Source organism: Apostichopus japonicus, chromosome 4 (genome assembly GCF_037975245.1).
Source record: "Apostichopus japonicus isolate 1M-3 chromosome 4, ASM3797524v1, whole genome shotgun sequence".
Lineage (NCBI taxonomy): Eukaryota > Metazoa > Echinodermata > Holothuroidea > Aspidochirotida > Stichopodidae > Apostichopus > Apostichopus japonicus.
The window spans coordinates 13,904,064-13,921,769 of record NC_092564.1 but is presented as its reverse complement, the minus strand read 5'-3'; the positions used below and the strand labels follow the sequence as shown (position 1 = coordinate 13,921,769).

The 17,706-nt window shown below is 38.1% G+C and overlaps 3 protein-coding genes across 7 annotated transcripts in view; 1 reads left to right on the top strand and 2 right to left on the bottom strand.

The window, feature by feature from the left end:
- The first annotated feature begins 653 nt into the window (after positions 1–653).
- On the top strand, positions 654–5,341 carry LOC139966522 (uncharacterized). Of its 2 annotated transcripts, XM_071969635.1 has the most exons (4): positions 656–1,254; positions 1,806–1,976; positions 3,677–4,420; positions 5,079–5,341. In XM_071969635.1, exons 1-4 carry the CDS (start codon positions 885–887, stop codon positions 5,339–5,341), a joined length of 1,548 nt encoding a protein of 515 aa, XP_071825736.1. In that variant the 5' UTR covers positions 656–884. The 2 variants fall into 2 exon arrangements, with proteins under 2 accessions (XP_071825737.1, XP_071825736.1); XM_071969636.1 differs by having other exon boundaries at positions 654–1,254; positions 3,677–5,301.
- A 116-nt stretch (positions 5,342–5,457) lies between these two features.
- Positions 5,458–10,273, bottom strand: LOC139966523 (uncharacterized). 2 transcript variants are annotated; one of them, XM_071969639.1, is made up of 3 exons: positions 10,076–10,273; positions 8,622–8,837; positions 5,458–7,736 (listed from the first exon to the last, which is right to left on the bottom strand). In XM_071969639.1, exon 3 carries the CDS (start codon positions 7,669–7,671, stop codon positions 6,406–6,408), a length of 1,266 nt encoding a protein of 421 aa, XP_071825740.1. In that variant the 5' UTR covers positions 7,672–7,736; positions 8,622–8,837; positions 10,076–10,273; the 3' UTR covers positions 5,458–6,405. The 2 variants fall into 2 exon arrangements, with proteins under 2 accessions (XP_071825740.1, XP_071825739.1); XM_071969638.1 differs by lacking the exon at positions 8,622–8,837 and having other exon boundaries at positions 10,076–10,272.
- A 2,430-nt stretch (positions 10,274–12,703) lies between these two features.
- Positions 12,704–17,706, bottom strand: part of LOC139966521 (uncharacterized) — a 31,350-nt gene continuing 26,347 nt past the window's right edge. Inside the window, exon 11 of one of the 3 annotated variants that reach the window (XM_071969632.1) lies at positions 12,704–17,631. In XM_071969632.1, the coding sequence (XP_071825733.1) occupies positions 17,270–17,631 (362 nt within the window). In that variant the 3' untranslated portion in view covers positions 12,704–17,269. The remainder of the gene's footprint in view (positions 17,632–17,706) is intronic. The other 2 variants (XM_071969634.1, XM_071969633.1) reach the window with 2 other exon arrangements.

Genomic DNA, 17,706 nt, shown 5'->3' with positions numbered 1-17,706 from the left:
TTTTTATTAATAATATTTAATTCAGAGGTGATGATGTTACACTTAATTCAATCTGGAGTTCAAAAAGTGGATTCCGATGGAGAATTTGTATTTTTTTGTTACTCAAAATCATGTTGGCACTACATTATCGGTCTTTATTCTTTCTTTTTTCTTCTTTCTCTTTTGTTTTTAGTTAATTATTGTTAGAAATTCTTTTTCATTTGGTCTTTTAGTACTTTGCTAAAAGTTTAAAAATTGCCTCTTTTGCTGTATATTTGTAATTTACCCGGGATCGAAATTGTGCTCAAATACAGTAAGGTACCTTAGGAATTCAAGAACGTTGTTAAAATTTTACTTTCAGTTGCCAATAAAATATTTGCTGTAGAAGTATCTGTTTAACAGGTGCAGACTAGTCGGTTCGGTTATCGGGTACTACAGTAGTGCGTGTACTAGCCTTCATAACCTATTTAGTCAAAGCCGGGACAGTATTTATTACTATTGAGCTCAAAGTTTGTTCTAATGTTCTAATTATCAGCGTATTGTTAACTGAAGGAAATAGGTCGCAAGCTAAAACTGGCAAAGAAAGTATCATTAATTGTAAAGTCATATCCAAAAATTGAGCTCACTCCCTTTTAGCGCAAAACTCATGAAAAAAGTATCCGACAAACAAGAATGTTGAATCATTCTATTCGTTTATTATTTCCAGTAATTTGATTCTGTATATGCATCAGCTACTTTTATTACTTGCGTGCTGCAAATTAATGGAATACATTGACGCACAGTCACATATTTATTACTGCACAATCATATAAATGTAGTAAATTATCTATAAAAACAACATCAAGCAAATACAATTTACGGCATTGAACACAAATTGTTCTCAATTTCTTTTCTTTTTTGACAATATGACAACAGCATTGTGTATCATTGTGTATTATTGTGTCTTAGATGGTTCTGTGCTTCCGAATGCGTTAACCAACTGCCCAAATGCAGATTGGGAGTATGCAAATTACTGCTATTACGTCACGGGATCGACTACAACATGGCGGGATGCTATTGAAATGTGTCAAACTCGTGACCCTAATGCAGACCTCCTTGTTCTTCACACTGAAGAGGAACTCAACGAAGTAACTTCAGCTTTGGGCTCTCATGCAACCAGTGAATTTGTTTGGTTGGGATGCTGGAAGGAAGAAACATCTTTGGCTTACTACTGTATCGGAGAACCCAAAGAAGATGTTTACTTTTACTCAAATTCAAACCAGTCTGGATTATGGGGTAAAATATGCGAAGAAAATTAATTTGTAATTTTTCTTCTTGCCATTTTCTTCCCTCTTTCTCACGTCGAACGATGCAGTGTTACGTAACCACCCCACCCCTCCCACTTACCTCTATAGTCTTTGGCTGTAAAACTTTCAGTCGGGATATGTTCTACCTGCAGTCGGAGCAGAATTAGACCACTCCTCTGGGCCCAGGAACCTCCAAAGGTTCATGTTCTTACTTCAATCAGTCTTGAGGAAGAGTATGGGGATGATGTAGGATTTCACACCATCTTTGAAATCCTCTGCAAGACACTGTTATTTAGGCATTTTAAAGGCATTTTACAGGCATTTCGTGGCCATACTCTTTAATCACGAAAGTATTTCTATTTGACCAAGTCCCAAGTATATCTCAGGAATTCAGACCACTCCAGTAATTAAATATCCATGACGTCTTTGGCACAGTTCATATATGTACTGCCTCAATTTTTCATTTATTGTAGACCTAGGCTAATCATTCGTAATTATGGTACACTATCATACAGGATAATTTGCTTCCTCTCTTACCAGCATTTTACCAAGATATTTCATTTGTTTCCACGACTTTGGAACTTTGCCTGACTATGTCGAGTGATTTTGAATGGTGGATACCGATCGTGTGTGAAGGAGTGTACTTAAACGCAGTATGCAAGTCGCCGGTTCAGGCGACTTCTCCTAGTCCATCAGCTACACAACTATCAGGTAAGACTAGGCAACTGTATTTCTTAGTGAGTCACAATGAGTCCCGTGAGTAGATATCAGTTACTATAGAAACGACTATCGCATAATGAATTACATTAAGTCAACGTTTTACCTAAGCTTTCAATGATACAACCAGCATGCCAAGTACCCAACTTGGAGTACAAGAGTCCGTTCTCCTGCGCTTACTCGTATACCTTTTTCTGCTATCGTGCTCGTACCCATGGGATTGTACTCGCTCTCGGGACATTGTACTCATACTCAAAATATACTCACAGAAAGTATGCTCTCTATCTTATTATAGGGACACAAGGATGCCCTTATCTTTTTTACATCGATCTTCGGGACAACAAGAATGCTTTTAGCAGATTTATATATTAATTGGCCTTGTTGTTTGGGAGTTTGATTTTGAATCTTATTCCAATATAAATCTAGATGGTTTGCTTTATCAACTTCATTATTTCATTCATGACCTGTCTGTACTCTGCAATACATAGATAGCACAGCCGAAGAGACATCATAGTCTTTCTTTCTCCCGCCTAGCATATCTATGTATACATAAAGTTATGGATATAGGGGGTATGACGGGTTGAAAGGAAGACAGGGTGTTGCTGCTCTGTATCTCTCGACTCTCCTTGAAACACCGTCGTAATAAAAAAAAACTGCCTTTCCCAACATTGAGTGGTATATAGGTGTTCGAATTAAGAGTATTAACATAACTAGGCTATTCAGTAATTCCCACAATAACGTATAAGGTGTTTTATATCTAGTACGTTCTAGGATAAGCCAGATGAGGAAGAGGGGATGAGGAGCTGTCATTTTTTTCTGTGCTTAAATAAACCCTGACACATCTTATACAAGCAAAGAATACCATGGAATAGCGGGGTCCTCGAGCAATATGCCCTTTGTCGCTGCTACCTTGTATTCGTGACTGAGAGGTGAAACGCACTCTCCGCCGCTAACAACTGATAATTTGATAATAATTGATAATTTCTATTAACACATATGTCGTTTCCAGATAATAAGCTCGATGTTATGATGTAAGCCAAAAATTATATGTATAAAACTAGTAAAAATTGACAAGTCTTACACCATTTCGTCCTCGGCTGTTATACATTTGACTTACTTAAATTGACTGCCTTAAGCTTGCAGCAATGGGACTCGGCTGGTAGCTTGTGGTAGCACCAGTGATAACGATGTACTCCCTCTTCCTCTGCCCTTATCAACCACACCATCACCCCCTCAAATGCATGTCACCCCACACCCTGCCAAAGTTCAGGATTCAGTTATGTGACGTTTTGAGTATTATCTATTCACTATAACGACGCATAATGGCCATCTTATATTGAATGATCACTGATTAAATGTTCACAACAGAGTAACTTACCTTCAGTACATATGGAAATGAAAACTGAAGTGAAATAACATAAAAAGATAAACGACACTACGCTATCTTTTAAGACTATCGCATTTACAGCAAATAATGGGATACGAGGACCAGCTCTTAACTAGAGCGTCATATAGCAGACATGTTATCTAGAGGCCAACGATTCAAGTTTAATCTCGTTTCTAACTAAATAGTATTCTTTTACCATCCCAATATAGTAATACTGTTTACAACACATTAGCAGAAGGATGTCACATAGTTCTGGGTATAACATTTTTATATCTTCTATAATTTACTTATTTTATTACTTCCTCAGGATCAGCTCTGGCGACCAATAGTGTTGAAGATACCCAATATTCTTTGCAAACAGAAATACTCACTAACATGGAAACCACTGAATATACACATCAAGATGGTAGCCAGGAACCTGTTATGAAGTCATCATCTCTTGAAAGTGACTTTACAACATATTCTGGAATTTCAACGAAACACTTGGGGGAAACTGATACGAGCACACTGTCGCATCGACCTATGACGTCACCATACGACTATACGCCCACTATTGGATCAGAAACGATGACATCCGTCAATGCTCCCTCCACCAATCCAGTGGCACCCTTCACCCTCCTAGTTGAAACGAGCACAGTTCCAATTCAACCTTCGACATCAGCCTACGGTTCTACGCCTCCCACCGAATATGAAGTGATGGCATCAGTCACTCTCAATACACCGTCAACCAATCAGGGAGCACATTTTCCCCGAGTTACTTCGTCAGAGGAAAGTACGACCTCGTCCCAAAAGCCTAGTCTTTCATACTCTACGCCAAACATTCCATTATTTTCCACGTTACGGTCACGACGCAAGACCGACGTATCGAGAACGGTCCAGTCGTCAACTTCTCTGCCACGTGACACCAGTGCAGGGGAAGATAGAAATCTTACTCATAACCATGATGCAGTAGCCTTAAACAGTAACTGTTCTTACCAACCAATACCACGCCGAGTTCGAAATACTACCACAGTGACGTATAGACTCATAACACTGAGAGAAAGTACGAACGGTAATTCAAAACACCTATTCATTATATATATTTTTTCCATATTGTTAATATCCTTTAGTTCATGTTTTAACAAAATTGGAACGAATGTACGTTATGTCACCAAAGTAATGTTCACCTCCATGGACGGTGCTAAATTTCTGGTATTGTAGAATTTTAGTTTCAGAACAACTTTGAAATTTAATTAACATTTACGATATTTAGTGCTTCTAGGAACATTTTGATTAAAACTCCATTGCCGTGGTGAGGCCACATATGTGACAGTATGTGACCATACTAAAAAGTCAAAATGTGCTACAGTAAACCATAGTAACCGAAACGTTCTGGCTGTAGGCTATGTTACATACGCACTACCTGCGTGTACTTAGTTCCAGTGTACACTGTGACTATATGCTTCCTTCCCGATTGTCAGTGAAGGTTTTTGTGTAAGTTTTACTCTAGAAGAAACATCATTTTCTTGTTAGGAAAATAAGCCTAAAATCCGACAAAAATGGGGTTTTTATATCTTATCTCCAACAAAGAGGACAACATTACGATAACTTATCCGGCTATTTTGATGTCCTACATATTTACTAAGTTATACATTATATATTCTCTCTATTGGTTTCGGAATCAAACAAACCCAATAGCTTTTCTTTTTTCTTTTCTTTCTTTCTTCCAGAGAGTGAGACGAATGGTAGCTTTGGTAATGATGACAATTGGTGTATGATGGAGCGCCCTCTGCTGGTATATCAGTCAACGTCAGTTATGTCGTGCGCATTGTACTGTGCCTCCCAACCAATCAAATGCTCTGCATTCTGTGTTAATATCAACGAAGAAGGCTTCCAATGCCAAATATATGGAAAGGACTTTGATATTGATGACAGAATCACTGCACTAAGAAATCGCCAATCGTCAGGTCTTAGTTTACTTTACATCACTTAAAAATTGACTTTGTTACTGAATTCAATACTGTTCGACTCAATTGATTTTACTTCAGGTCAAGCCATTTCAATTAAAGACTTTAAAAACAAAGAAAAATGTTTGAAGTAGCCTATAGATACGTTTCTTCTTTCTCATATTATAATATATATTTAGTGACGTAATAAATGTATTGAAGAGTCTGTGCTGACGTTAACATTATCGTAACAGACTATTGTTACCACCGGCAACTCATTGCAGCCCCTGGAGGAGACGAAATATTCAATTACCACAAAGCGTTCACACGAAGCTTGACACTAATAACTTCATTAAATCTACTGTCTTTAATAAAGTCTTAAGTGAGATATTTTTGGTAGAAAATTCTTATAGTAGAATTTGTGGCACAGAAAGCACAGAGGGTCCATTTAGTCACTGCATTTTGGTTTTCCCTTTCAAATCAAAGTCACTTGTTTCACGTACTGCCCTTCGAAGTGTATCCCCCTCCCTGCCTACATTAACACATTTAACCACCCTCCGTCGCCTCTGCCAATAGACAACACGGTAAGTGATGGTTCCACTTGGATTTAAAACTATCGTTGCCCAGATATTTTGTCATATGAATATTAATAATATAAAAACGGCTTATAATTGTTACAATTGTTTCCTCTTCGTCTTTTTATTGGAATGAACCGGGCGCTGCTAGAAAAAATGACGCTATCTTATAGTACGGTACTATTGGATCTGAATAATTTAGAAATATTTAGCAATGATCGATGGAAAACAAATGTGCTTAACAGAGGCCTCAATCTGAATGAATCAATGATATGTTTTCGTAACTGATACTAAGGACATTGTTTATAATAATGATAAGAGTAATAATAATATTAATATAATTTTATATAGCGACGCTCACTGCGTCACGCACCGCTTTACAGTAAAACGAAGACAAGAAAAGAACAAAAATGAGCAGTAAAAAAACCCACAATAATACAGTAAACCACCATTGTCTTAATTGTTCGCTTTGATAAGAGTTAACTGAATGGTAAAGTTGATGCGATTTTAAATTTTAAGAACCTTTTATCCAATTATTAAAGTAAGTATTTGTTGATACAGTTGTTGGCATTCTTTCCCCTCATGTCTGTTATATAGAGGTATCTACCGTCAACTTCTTCCACGATGCGCATACCACCCGGATTACGTAATCCGCCACCGAACGACCAGTCGATCATCTTAGAACCTCCAAATAATGAACTATTCATGTCCTTGAACCAGATGAAACCCTTTCTCTCGCCGTTTTGCGTCATGACCTGACCGGCGATAAAGATATGACCGTCAGGATCACACGCCACGCTGAATGGCATGACGAATTTACAACTGAGGGCGTCGATATCAATTTTCAGATCCGTTATATGAACTAATTTCTTATGAGGTTCGCCCTCTGTTGGTTGTTGTATGTTGAATAATGATACCTTACTTTCTGTGCGATTGGCAACGAGTAAGGTAGATGATTCCGCACCAAAGGAAGAGACGGTTTTGTGAATCGTCATGAGTTGCGGTCCAGACAATAGATGAGGTGTGTCATCATTCACAAGCTCGTAGTCTGGGCTGAACTGGAAGATTCTCTTGGCTTCGTGATCAGCCACAAATATAAAACCATCATCGTCAATAGCTATTCCTGTTGGTCGCTTTAGAACATTTTTACCAAAGCTCTCCAGAAGCTTATGCGGACCGTGGAAGACATGGACGCATGCGTTGGTGAGATCAGTGACGTATAACTCATTATTTTCTTCTGACGTCGTGTCTCTCTTCATGGCAAGACCTATTGGAGAAAAGTTCTCGCTTGGCACCATATATTCTTCTTGTTCTGATTCTTGGACCATTGAGACTCTAATTACACGCCTACGTATGCCATCTGCGACGATAAGATCAGATTTATCCACGAGGACGTCACGTGGCAACTGCACCTGCTGGGGGAGACCCGTAACCCGTAATTTTAGCTCTCCCATGGGGATTACATGAATGAAGACAGCATTAATACTGCGATTTGCGTCATCATCTTCAGCTGGTTCTTTGATATCTACGGTAACCTTATATCCACCGTACTTTCGCGGAACCAGTATATATCGTTTCCCTTCTGTAGGACCCATTAGATTCGTAGTATATTCAATGTCTACACCATCTGGTGTGACGTTTAACTCGACCTGTTGTTGTGGCATAAGATGGCGAAGTTCCAGAGTAACTTTTTGTCCGACTTTGTAATTACTGCTCGAATTGATTATGACCAGCTCTGGAGTAGGGTCTACCTCCAGATCCTCTGATGAGGAGTCCCGGGGAGATATATCAGCTTCCGCCATTCTTATAATCACGACTAATGGAATTTGACTAGTCAGTCTATAGTAACGACTCGAAATGCCTGAAGCTGTGATACAAACGAAACATATGTTAGTGAGGTTTCATATCCAAAAGTACTGAAATAACTATCCCCAAATACTTGATTAAAAACAAGTAGGCCTCTCCATGACATAGTAGCCTACCGTGGCTTCCCTTGGCGGCCGATCAAAACGTGTCAGCTTTCTGGCCGCGCAATTTCAGTGATTCTATTAATCCACGCATATTTGTTCTGTTCGCAAGGCGTTCTCCGCGCATAAATGCTTTGTCGAAGTTATTACCGGTTTACGTTTTTTAGTACCTGCTTTTCGTCAGCTGCTCCAGGATATTTCAGTAAGAACTTTTGCCGCATGCGTACATGTCGACTCACCTTTGTGTAGTAAATGTTATCGGAGGTGTCAAGTTGTGCAGTCTTTCTATGTAATCAGTTTACCATCTATGAAGTTTTGTACAACGCAAATATATAGCTTGATGACATCTAGGACAAGGACTTATGCAGCCGTTGTGACAGTGTGTAATCTCCCCTGAGTATTTTATCCGGGAAATAAACATCCTACCAGGCATTATAAGTAACATCCTTTTATAATATCCCCTCTACTCTGTACAGGGCATGTGATCAAATCTGTTCAAGTACGCTGAACGGACAGATGGGAATTTAGCCTTGATAAACTTCTTCAATACGACACGGCAATATGTTTCAAATGTGCATTATGTGTAGATTTTGATACTAATTCGTACAAAACGTAAAGATAGTCGCATTAGTTGTTGTATACTGCCTCCAAAAACAAGTAGCCTAGTAAATCAGTTGCTACATATTCGAAGAACACGCACACTAAAACTGTTTAACTCAAACATTCACAAATGGTGTGCCTTTTGTTCCAAGAATAGATACGATGTGTTCAAGTTTCTCACTGACCTTTCTCATGAGGGTGTGGGATACAGTGGTCTAAATATTACTAGATGTGTATTGTCTGCTTAAGTTGTTTGTTGGCTCTCAAACCTTCCCTCAGGTATCTCCCATCCTTTTCTAACTAACGTCTGCAGAATCAGGGGCGTAGCGAGCGGGGGGGGGGGGGGTGTGGGGGGTGTCACACCCCCCCAATAATTTGGTCGCTGTCGGCAAATTTTGGGTCTGTCGGCAAAAGGAGAAAAGAGCGTGAAGAGAGCGGAAGGGGAAGAAAGAAGGAAAGCTGAATAGAGAAAAGGAGAACGGGAGCTTCTTCCGTGCCAAATTTGACTTAAAGTATACACCAGATTGCATCTAAGGACGTTTCAAAACTAAAAATTTTCCAAAGGGGAGGGGTAGACCTCCTACCCTTAGACCCCTCCCCCATTTCAGTCACCACTTCCAGATCCGTCGGCAAATCAAATTTTGACTTAAAATATGCACCAGATTGCATCTAAGGACGTTTCAAAACTAAAAATTTTCCAAAGGGGAGGGGGACACCCCCTCCCCTTAGACCCTTCCCCCATTTCAGTCACCACTTCCAGATCCGTCGGCAAATCAAATTCTCCACACCCCCCAACAAAAACCCCTTCGCTACGCCCCTGTGCAGAAGAAGTATCTTTAAACACTGATGCGACCGATTGAGCAATATAATGTCATTCCATGTTCGTGTAGTGTGTCAGTAGAACCGCAATCAATCTTCAACATAGACGTAAGTCTCGTTTCATTGTACGATTGAAACTATCATATGTGATATGAGTACACCAGTAAACTGGTAGACAGTGCATAGTCCAACTAGGGTATAACACATCTATGGTTCAACGAAAGGCCGCACGCAAGGGTGCACTGTTGTATATCAGGGGAACCTTTTCGTGGAGAGTAAAGTTATTAACTAGTTCCAGTAATGAACAAAATATTGAGCGATTCCGTTTCTCTGCTATTCAGTGTTATTGAAGTTCGTTCAAAAACGAGAGGATTTGTATTATATGAGGGGTGGGGGGGGGTAGCATCCTGGAAACATCGCTAAATAAGCGACTAAACCATGGCTCAATGCCATCAGCCACTTGTACACGCCCCGGTCTATATATGTAGTATAGATTCTCCCCTGCGGTGGTTCAAACACTTAGTCCAATTTGAGTATTTTATCTCAGGGGAGTGGCGGGACTGGGGGTATTCTAAAGTTACTTTCCTTTCACGTGACCACCGGGCTTGTATGACAGGAATGATGTGGTACTATAACCCTTATTCAGTAAATAACATTTATGCTAGTACCTCTGCAGTAGTCTATGGCCTGAATTTGATTAAGTTAATTGTTTCCCTATTTGAATTTCCCTATTGTTTCCCTATTTGAAGAAATACTGAATTATGACATATTGTTGGTAGCAACTTCTTCCGTACAAAGGGAAAAGTAATATACGACTTACCGTTGTCAAACGGCTCCTTTTGTCCTCGACAAACCTACTTGAGTGTATAAATTCAGTTAAAAGAAACACTGAGGTGGAGAGGAATATCCGTCTTGAGTCGACACGCGTCAATGCTGTAGAACTACACAACACTGGACATGGCAAATAGCAGTTCGGTTGTATGTTGGCACTTGTATGTGGATAATATGATCGCTCTTTGTATGTTGAAAGAGCGATAGAGGCTGTGTGGCAAAATGCGGAATTCCCCTATTGTGTAATATGCTAATTCCATTACGCCAATATTTGGCACGCCGTGCGGCTATAAATAGACTACCAATAAGCAGATGTTCAGGGGTCAGACTAAAACGAACGACAACGAATGATCACTGTGTAGGTGAAGCGAATGATAACCGAATGGCAATACTAAATGCACGTAAATGAATGAATGCCCATTACGTGTACGTGTACGTTGAAATTAAGTACGGAATTCCTTAATGGATCTACCACATTAAAATTGACAAATCTCGACAGAATGATTTACGTCGATGCGAACAACCACAAAGCGGGAGACCACTCTTGTGAGGCAAGAAATAACGCAACAGACCCATGGGCGGCGATCCTGGGGGGGAGGGGGGATATATCCCCCCATGAAAATGGGTGGAGGGGATGTAATACACCATATCCCCCCACCAAATGCCAGGGATAAGAATATTTTCATGCCTACATTTATGCATCATCGTGAATGTACGGCTCTTTTTTAGCTTCATTTCTCGCCTACCATAAACGCAGTGCGATCTTTTCAAATAAACCGTCTTTATAAAGCAAGAATAGTTGACTGTAGGCTTCATTGGCCCTATAACAACAAAATGTATTATTGCGCCCACGGTATTGATATAGTACATATATGCACCCTCATAGTATTCATATAGGCCCTATAGAAGCCCTTCACACGTACATATTCCCTCGAACAGCTGAGAATCTCATGTTGGTAATGCTTAATACACGTTTCACCTGGATGCCCTAGCAATCGGTACCTAGGAATGAAACTATGTGTAATTGTGTATTGCATGTGTATAGGCCTATAATAGCCTGCATGAGGCCATTTTCTTCATCGAATAATATAAAAGAGCTCTCGAACATTCTAACGTAGCGCCTGAAACAAGGTTGACAGTGGCAATTTTCCCAAAATAACACCCGAAATTAAAAAAAAAAAGTATTTTGGATCCTGATTATGAGATATTTCGGACATGATATCCCTACTTTAAGTTGGGTATATGCCGCTTGGAAACCTCCGGAAGTGCCGTTTCCGGCCATCTAGAGGGTTTGTAAATCCCAAAATTTTCTTGTACGCTTCGCGCCAACTAATGGTGGCGCTACGCTTAGATAGTCAACAAGGTCATATCCCCCCACTCGGAAGTACGGATCGCCGCCCATGCAACAGACATAGCTGGGGCAGTCCCAACCCCCCCCACCCTACACCCACTTTTCCACAGACAGTTTTGAGGTGGCTTTCTTTATTCGATTCATTTCTTATGTAGATAGCATAATTACTTTTCAAATACACAACTAGTAGCATGGAATATCATGAAGATATTGCACCATTTTTCATCCAGGGGCGTAAGAAAATCCAAACATTTCTCACCTTCCCCTTAGACCCCCCCCCCTCCCTCCCAGGTTCCCACTACTTTCAGACACCAAATCCAAAGCATATGTTGCGAATGACAAAGAATGACATGACGAACATTGACATCTAAAAGTTGGAGGGGGGGGGGGGCAAAAGGAATAATATGACGAATAACAAGGTACATGGCGAATGGCCTGGCAATAATTTTTAGTGTGAATGGCAATACATTTTAACACGAATGACAAGGAATGGAAGATGAATGATGGGATGTACAGAGCGATTGTCAAGGAAAGATACGATGAAAGACAGATACGTAAAGGGCATCGTGACGACTGATATTGTGAATGAATGAATGTCAGACTTCGGATGAATTTGCCAAAGTTTTACAAATTTAGTGGGGGGAGAGAAATTTGGCTAACCTCCGTTCTGGGGAGGGGTTCCCCTCCCCTTTGAGAATGTTTTCTTTGTTTTTTCATTTACATACTAATGTGGATCTACAAAAAAAGGTATTGAGCTCTTTCAAGCTTTACTTTTTGAGTTTGACCTTTGAAACACACAGTTTTTTTGTCCCCACTTGTTTAATATATAAAAAAGGGACCTAGAACTCACTATGACTGTACATAACAGTTATGAAATTCGCTCAAGATGTTATTTTGGGGTAACCACCTTGAATACAATGTTTCAGAATTTTTACCTGTCTTGACCTTTTACCTACAGTAGATCTCATAGGCTTCTTGTACTCGTCACAGAAGATCTACATACCAAATATGAGTCCAACCAAGCTGCAAATATACTGCTTGATAGGTGCATCATTTACACACACACATGCACACCACATATGGGCACACACATAGGCACAGTTACACATAGGCACTTGCACACATAGGCACAATTACATCATGACTACAATGATTCATTTTTCCTTGACCAAGGAATCAATCATGCTATCAAATGGCATCAGGAACATTTCATGAATAACACTTGAGGAAACAACAGTTTTAACAAAAAAAGAGCAAATAGATGAATTTTCTGTAAGAAGCACTATATTGATATTAAATTTGGATTACAAAGATTCATCTGATGCAACTGTTTGCCAGAAGCACTGTAAACAATCAAATACTTGAAATAGTTAAACCCTACTTCTAGCAACAAGTCTTCTTGAAGAATACACTTTACACTGGTCAGTTTATGCCCTTCTACCAATAAAAATATCTTTTTTTTGTCTTCTGATTCTGTTTTCTACCCCTTTTTTTAATAGCAAAATAACAAAAAATATGTTAAAGTATTTAATTAAGGCAGTATGTAATCCGTTTTGTGGTGCTTCATGAATAATTCATGTTCACATATAATATACCTGTTTACATTAGACATGGTTCAAGCACAACAGACAAACTTGCTCTGTCAACCAATGTTTTTCAGAAGGTAGACTGACCTTCAGGGATTTATCCAGGTGGACACTGGGCTTATGAGATCTCTGGATCAATCTGTAGTTTAACAGGTTAATTGAATCAAGGATCATCATGGATCTAAAGTGAGCTCTAGAATTACATACAAAGATTATGGTTGATTGAGTGTTACCTATTTTGATCGGTTAAACCCTCCCCCCCCCCTCCCCTGGCCACCTTACCCAAGGAAGTGGAACATAGGAGGTGGACGGGTGATGTCATCATGGCAGATGTTCTTCATAAGTGTTACTTTTAATTATAATCTTCTTATTGATCTATCTTTGAAACATAATACATTTGGAATGTTTGCTTTAACTGTCAATGTTTTCTGTACATAGAATCATTCAAATACAACTCGTTTCTTTTGGTGGATATTAAACGACTTCAAATATAATAAACTAAAACATAAACATTTCCAGCTTAACTGCCACGATGACACCATTCAATCTACTGTTGTCAGATTAATCAACAAAATATCTCAAATTTAAAAAATTCATATCTTCACTACACAAAATGCTATGAGGATGTGCCTCTTAGCTCGAGAAGCAGACAATTTCCAACAATCTCGATAAGTGATCGAATTAAACCACAATATCCCTGTAAATGCCAATGAATGTCGTATTGCAAAAGGCTAATTGGATTCAACCTATACCTACTGTAATCAGGGCTCTACCAATGCACCAGAGCAGTCTTCTTTTTAAATGTTATGTTATGGTAATAATTATGTTATAGAACACACTGTGATAACTTTACACCAGCCTTAAATGCATAAGCCACACACAATAACAATAGAATCCAAAAAAATATTTATGCAGATCAACATGGTCTGCTATAAGAAAATATAATTCTGAATTAAAATACTGCCTATTTAAAATTTATAATTGATCGTTTAAACGAAAAGCCAGAAGATGGATTTAATTAAAACTATGAAGTATACACCAAGTTAACATATGTGCAAATAAAATTTTAAACAAAAAAAAAGGTAAATCAAATAGCCGAAAGATAATAAGAAGAAGCAGAAATGAGAAAAAAAAACGGGTGGTAACAAAACTATTATCTTCATTGTCACTATTGCACTTACTTAAGCCCTCTGTTTACAACCACCTGACCTGTCACATGACACTAGCTTGACTGGTGGCAGCAGAGCAATGCATCATTTAAATATCTAGAGAGTTGTCACTCTTACAGCTGTAAAATCTTCTTAATATAAAGCAAAAAAGCAAAAACAAAGGAGAAAATGAAAACATTGCCAAATATACCTTTGAGATAGGGTTTGCTCATTATGTATGTGTATGGTATAGTTTCGGCCACAACGGTAAAAAAATAGTCCAGCTATTAATTGGAAGTAAAATATTATCTATCCCAATCGAATTCCAAATTCCAGCTTTCAATATCTATCTTTGCTTGTAACTTAATTATCAAATATGGCTTAAAATTTTTGATTAATTCAATATGAAAAAGATGGTTAAAGCCTGTTTTAATTTTGTTAGTATTCACAACGCTAATCTCCACAAATGTAGAAATACTATTTTTCTTTCCATAAACTGCCTTAGAATCATAAGTTATACATTTCAACATCCTTTTTCTCTTTACAGTCAGTTGAAAATCTTGCACTAAAAATATTCCTGCTAAGGTAGCTTTAACTAAATTAAAAACTTGTAAAAATGATTCTGATAATATAAAGCAATGTATCTGCCAAATGTTAAAAAAAAAAAAAATACAAACTTCTTTTAATAGCTGTTTACAAAATTATACATAAGATGTAGCTAATAACAATTTATACAAGAAAAGGAATAAAATCTGACATCCACGCAACCTTGCATTTCTAAATCTTACAGATAAAACCGAAAGTCTAATCGTTACACGTAAACACTTACAAGGAAAGTGAATGTTATTAAGGCAATTAATGAAGGCTTGGGTGCCTCGATGCTTAATGAATTAAACATGAAGAAAATTATGTCATCAGCATCTACAATTTTAACACGTAGAAAATTTATTGATGAATATCTACCATCCAAAATTAGCTGAAATAAATAGAAAATCATTGGAACAAATATGAAACCGATGACTCAATCTTTTGAAGACACAGAAAGACTCTCTGTAGCATAACTGTACATGAAACTTCACATTTATTTAAATATTTCTTTACTCTTTCTTTCCCTTGGTCTGATTCTATTTCATCCATTTTTTTTAGATCCTCCTGCTAGCAGGAACTGGCAAAGAAGCCTCATTGGCTTATCAAGGCAGCAAGTTGACCAAAGTCAGTCTCTTAGATTCATATTTAACGTCCATGATTATGAATTGTCAATTGTCAACAACTCTGTAACTGGACGACATACATTAATCTTGGAGTGACTCGAACTGGTTTGTTGATTTGTTATCAATTTGTTATCGATTGGTTATCAATAACTGATTTGTTATCAATACCTGACTTTCACATCAAATTACAGAAACAATTTAAAAGGACCTGTATCATCCCATTGGATGGATATGCAGATATCTGTGATTTGCAAAGACCACTGTTGCTGTTGCATTTAAACCAACATGACATAGAACCTGTGTACTGCATAAAAAGTACATTTTATTCTGTTATGTTGATAAGACATTACTATGTCATTGGCCAAAAATTAGCTAGGAGCAACAAAAACAAACTGTATTATGTGGTTTGAAATGTACTATATGAAATCCAAGACTGTTCTTATGTTACTGATTTGTGTTTTATTAAATATCCCAAACTACTTCTCCCCTGTTAGCACTTTTTTTATTGGCCTCCATAAAAAGAATGCACTTGAGAGTAAATGGGACATTTATTGTAGAACTATCATACAGGCAAACCTAAATATGATGAGAAAGAAATATAAAGAAATGAATGGGTCAATATATATCTTAAAGTTAATCATGTTAAATGTTAAACTAAGCACCAACTAGATGTACAAATAGTACATGTGTACTTGTTCAAAATATGTCATATGTTCTATTGCAATTTTAATATGTACTGCTAATATCTACACTAATATAAATCTTTAAAGTATCAATTGTTACTGATAACAAATTTGCACAAATGTTATTGATGTTTCTTGAGTTAAATTCAGCTGTTAGATGAATAAGTGCATCTATACAGTAATGCCACTTATTAATGACATGCTAATTATATGCTAACCATATGCATAATATTATACATCTAGTTAATGTCTGTTTTCTGTGTCAGCTTCCACAAAGTGCACTCTGGGGTTCCTTGTAATACACCACAGATAATTCTATCATCTTTACTGACTTTTTTTGTAACAGAGAAAAATAAACTGTACATGAATATAGAAATCCATCGTAGACCACATTGACCAGAGTGGAGAGAGAAATTGTTTCCAAGTTGATCAAAACTGAAAGGGACCCAAAGGAAATAAACTAAAAATTCTTGACCTCTGATGAGGTCAAATAAAGTCAAGTAAAGGTTAAATAAAGTTTTGATTCACAAGCTGTTGACAATAACCTCCTTCCTTGGCAGAAAGACTTTTAAGGCCTTTTTCTGGTTGTTGGATGGAACTATAGTTAATTTATTGAATTAAATATTGTTGAATTATTGAACTATTGTTGTTGGAACTATTCAGGCAGCTTTTACATTTATTTCTAATCATCTTGATGATAGTTCAGTCAGAGTGCAGTTACTAGCCATCATGGATTCGACACACAACTTCCTAGACACACTTACAAATTTGGAACATTTGCCTGACTTGTTTTTTCTTGGTTTTCTTCTGTGTGGAAGGACAGGGTGCGTGAGAAGTTCATAATGAAACTGAAAAGTGTAAGCCTTGAAAGAAAAGTAAAATATGATTTTTCCATACTCTTCAAAAGAACTATCACCTCTTCCACCCCCCCCCCCTCCCCCCATCACCTAACTTAACTTTCTGCAGATGACTAAATAATCTGATTCAACAACCAAATTAGTTGCAGGGCTCAAGAAACGTAATAAAACAGAGGGGTAGGATGGGTAGACATGGTAACGAGCAAACATGATATCAAATCCTTGAAAGGAGTGAAGGACCGATTCTGGACGAATGTAAGACTCTTAAGGCATCACATGAACATTTGCATTTCTTGGAATCAGGGAAAATTCTATAAATAAGGAGGACTTTTGTTGTAAAGATATACTCAAGGAAAAACACTCTCCAAGTCATATTCCTCCTCTGCCTCCTGGCGTAGATGATCAAAGAGCTCCCTCTGTTGCATGAGGTACTCCTCGATGGAACACGGCTGATGACTCTCTGCGTAGGCCAGGAAATCATCTTCGAAGAAACCCAGGCTACCAGAGAAACTCATCCTCCTAGAACTGCGACCAGAGTCCGGACCCTCGGTTCCAACGTCGCTGAGATCATCTGCATCTTGTGGCATAAAGGACTGATCTGCCTCTGGATAAGGGTTGCGCCTCCTTCGGCGAGGTTTGGCGCTGAATGGCGGGGATGAAAAACTACTCGATATGGACGATATTTCTGCTGGTTTAATGTCTATCCAATCTACGTGAAAGGAAAACACGGATCGAAATCATTATTAATTATTAATCATATTATTAATCATGACTTAAAACTTCT

Bases quoted from the DNA above. Each gene is read 5' to 3' on its own strand.
- LOC139966522 (XM_071969635.1), top strand. From the start codon at position 885: ATGACAACAGCATTGTGTATCATTGTGTATTATTGTGTCTTAGATGGT. The intron at 1,977-3,676 runs GTAAGACTAGGC...TTACTTCCTCAG, and splicing joins ATCAGCTACACAACTATCAG to GATCAGCTCTGGCGACCAAT. The intron at 4,421-5,078 runs GTAATTCAAAAC...TCTTTCTTCCAG, and splicing joins ACTGAGAGAAAGTACGAACG to AGAGTGAGACGAATGGTAGC.
- LOC139966523 (XM_071969639.1), bottom strand. From the start codon at position 7,671: ATGGCGGAAGCTGATATATCTCCCCGGGACTCCTCATCAGAGGATCTG.